Source organism: Loa loa, assembly GCF_000183805.2.
Source record: "Loa loa unplaced genomic scaffold supercont3.243, whole genome shotgun sequence".
Taxonomy (NCBI): domain Eukaryota; kingdom Metazoa; phylum Nematoda; class Chromadorea; order Rhabditida; family Onchocercidae; genus Loa; species Loa loa.
This window is the reverse complement of record NW_018108423.1, coordinates 78,925-81,916: the sequence shown is the minus strand read 5'-3', so window position 1 is coordinate 81,916 and position 2,992 is coordinate 78,925. Positions and strand designations below refer to the sequence as shown.

The 2,992-nt window shown below is 21.4% G+C and overlaps 1 protein-coding gene across 1 annotated transcript in view; it reads left to right on the top strand.

Moving 5' to 3' along the window:
• Positions 1-1,802: 1,802 nt before the first annotated feature.
• The window catches only part of LOAG_14122 (hypothetical protein), a gene marked incomplete at its 5' end in the record, with an annotated part of 2,618 nt that continues 1,428 nt past the window's right edge, over positions 1,803-2,992 (top strand). The window contains 2 exons of the mRNA XM_020448763.1: positions 1,803-1,999; positions 2,506-2,746. Of these exons, the coding sequence (XP_020301117.1) occupies positions 1,803-1,999; positions 2,506-2,746 (438 nt within the window). The remainder of the gene's footprint in view (positions 2,000-2,505; positions 2,747-2,992) is intronic.

Genomic DNA, 2,992 nt, shown 5'->3' with positions numbered 1-2,992 from the left:
ATTATTACTATTATTATTGCAATTATTTCTTTCAACTATTTCAGGATAAAACTATTATAACTTATATGCAAAAGTTTTAAATGATCACTGCAAATTTCTATTTGAGAAAAAAAAAGTCATTAGCAATATGGAAATTTCCAGCAAAAATATAGAAAATTAATAAGATAACGATAAATTACATACTTTTTAGATTTTCAAAAACGAAAAAAAAAAATTTCTGATCATTACGAAATCATAGATCATCCAATTAGTTATTAGTTGTCATTGAAAGTAGTACATTTGCACTTAATGAAGGTCAGTTAATTTTTGTCGCACAATTTCGAATGTTTTATTAAAATGTTAGCATAAGAAGTTTTTCAAATCATTGCTAATTAGGTAAATCATTTTCTAGCCAGAATTTATCATTTCATTAGCTTGCTATGTTATAGTTATATATTCCTTATTCTTGATATTATACCTTAGGGGAAAAAAAAAGAGGACATAATGATTGAAATGTAATGTGACAGGAATAATTTTTAAAAATTCAAGATTAATTGATTGTTATAACTAACATGCACATTCCTTCGAAAATATTTCAATAAATTATTTTAAATTTAAAAAAAAAAAGGAATTTGTAAAAACTTTGGGAAATATTGCATAAATATGTTTGCAAAATCAATTGTTTTTATTTTTTCGTTTTTTCTTTTTTTTTTTAGAATTTGGATGGAACCATTCCAGCATCATTATTCATAGCTGAAACATTGAATGCAAATTTATTTGAAACAAATAAATTCATCCAACAGATGATTCAGGAAACGCTTTATTCATTAGCACAAAATGGTTCACTTCTTGGTCTAACAAATTTATTTTTTCTTGTCTTGGTAAGTTTAATTACTGTAAACAGGAAACAAAAAAAAAAAAAAAAACGGAAATAATTTTTTCTGAACATTTTAGTTTTTTTTTTTTAAAACTTTCTGAAATTGATAATTATTAAGATAAATGAAAATATCATCATTAACAATAATCGCAATTATTAGAAGTAATAATAATAATTTCTTTTTTTTCTTTACTTTAATATTATCATAAAAATAGTGTTTGATATAATTATATTAATTATAGTATTATAAGTAAATAGGCTATAAATGATATCATCTATAAAAATGATGATAGGAATAAATAAAAATGATGATTATTTAGGCTGTTATTAATCGTTCAATGGCTGGTAAATCAATACGATTATCACGGAAATGTGTAATTTCAATTTTTTCAATTGTTTGGATATTTTTATTTATTACACATCTCTTATTTTCTTCCCTTCAACTTACAGCACTTCATTTTATCAGTCAAATGTTCAGTACAACTCGTCAATATGATGCTCAGTGTAGTAAAAGAAGGTTTAATTTTTGAATGAAATTCAAATTTTATTTTATAATTATAATTTGAAATAGCAATAATTATAAATTGAAGAGAATATAAATTATTTATTATAATATTATGTATCAGAAATTAATGAATAAATTACTAATTTTTTAGTTTAAAAATGATTAGTTAGTAATTTATTTGGCAATAATTCTATCATTTGAATTTATCAAGTATTATTGAAACAATTGAAATAATAATCATAAGTTGAATTCTGATTTAAAAAAAGTGAAAATTGTTAAAAAAAAGATTTAATTGATAATTTATTTGAAAATAATTCTATCATTTGAATTTATTAAATGTTATTAAAATAATTGAAATAATAAAATGAATTTCAATTATAACAAAGAAAAAAAAACAGTGAAAATGGAAATTATTAAAATATAAAAATTAATTTCAGTTTGATGCTAGCAGATTATAATATTTTTGGTGATTTATGTGAACGAATTTCACCTTTTCATAATTTTGGTGTTTATTTATTACATGGTCATACACTTTTTACGCTAACTTTTCTTGTAATAGCATTAGCAATTTTTATAATAACGATTTGCTATAATCGTAATGTACGTCGACAAAGTAATGTATTTAGTGGAGAAATACGGTTTGATTTATTTTATTTTCAATAAAATTTTTAAATTTATTTATTTTAGTTTTCAAATTATTTTTTTGTTTTAAAAAACTTTTAAATTTGTTCATTTCAATTTTCAAATTATTTTTTTGTTTTGAAAATTTTTAAATTTGTCTTTTTTAAAAATTTTTTTTAAATTTTGGTTTTTTAAATTTTTTAAATTTTGGATTTTTTAAATTTAAAAAATTTTAAATTTTGGATTTTTTTTGGAAACTTTCAAATTTGTTAATTTTAATTGTTGAATTATTTTATTAATTTAAAGTGATTTGAATAAATTTGAAAAAAAAAAAGGAAAATTCATGCATTCTTTCAGATTTCTTCTCAATTTTTTCTTCTCATATCAAAATTTAATTCAAATATTCAATTCAATATTCCATTCTACAGAAAAAAATGAAGATTCATAAAATTTTATTTAAAAAAAAGTTTTGATTTGAAAAAAAAAAATTTGACGAAAGATTTTTTTTTTCTTTTTATTTTAGTGAATGTAAACCACAACGCCGTCGTGAAATGCTTTTTAATACACTTCTCTTATCCATTTGCGCATATTTTATTTCAATTGTTGGACAATCATTTATTGAAATAGCCGTTTTTTGGGCAAAAGATCGTGAAGATGCAACAGAATGGGCTCAATGGTTTCAATTAGCTCGAATTGGCGCATTTGTCGATCCACTCTTCAATCCATTACTGGTAACATTAAGGATACCAGCAATGAATGCTAAAGTAATGAATTAATTTATGTTAAAATTAATCATCAAATAGGCAGTTAGCTATTAGAAGCTTTTTTTTTTTTTTTTTTGTAATTGACATAATTCAAATTTAAATTTTATTAAAAATTATTCTAAAAAAAAAAACTTTTGAATTGCTTTTTATGCATAATGGTAGGAAATATTTTAAACTATTAATTATCTTTTTTTTTTCTTACCTCTCTCTCCCTCTCTCTCTCTCTCTCTCTCTTCTTCTTCTTTC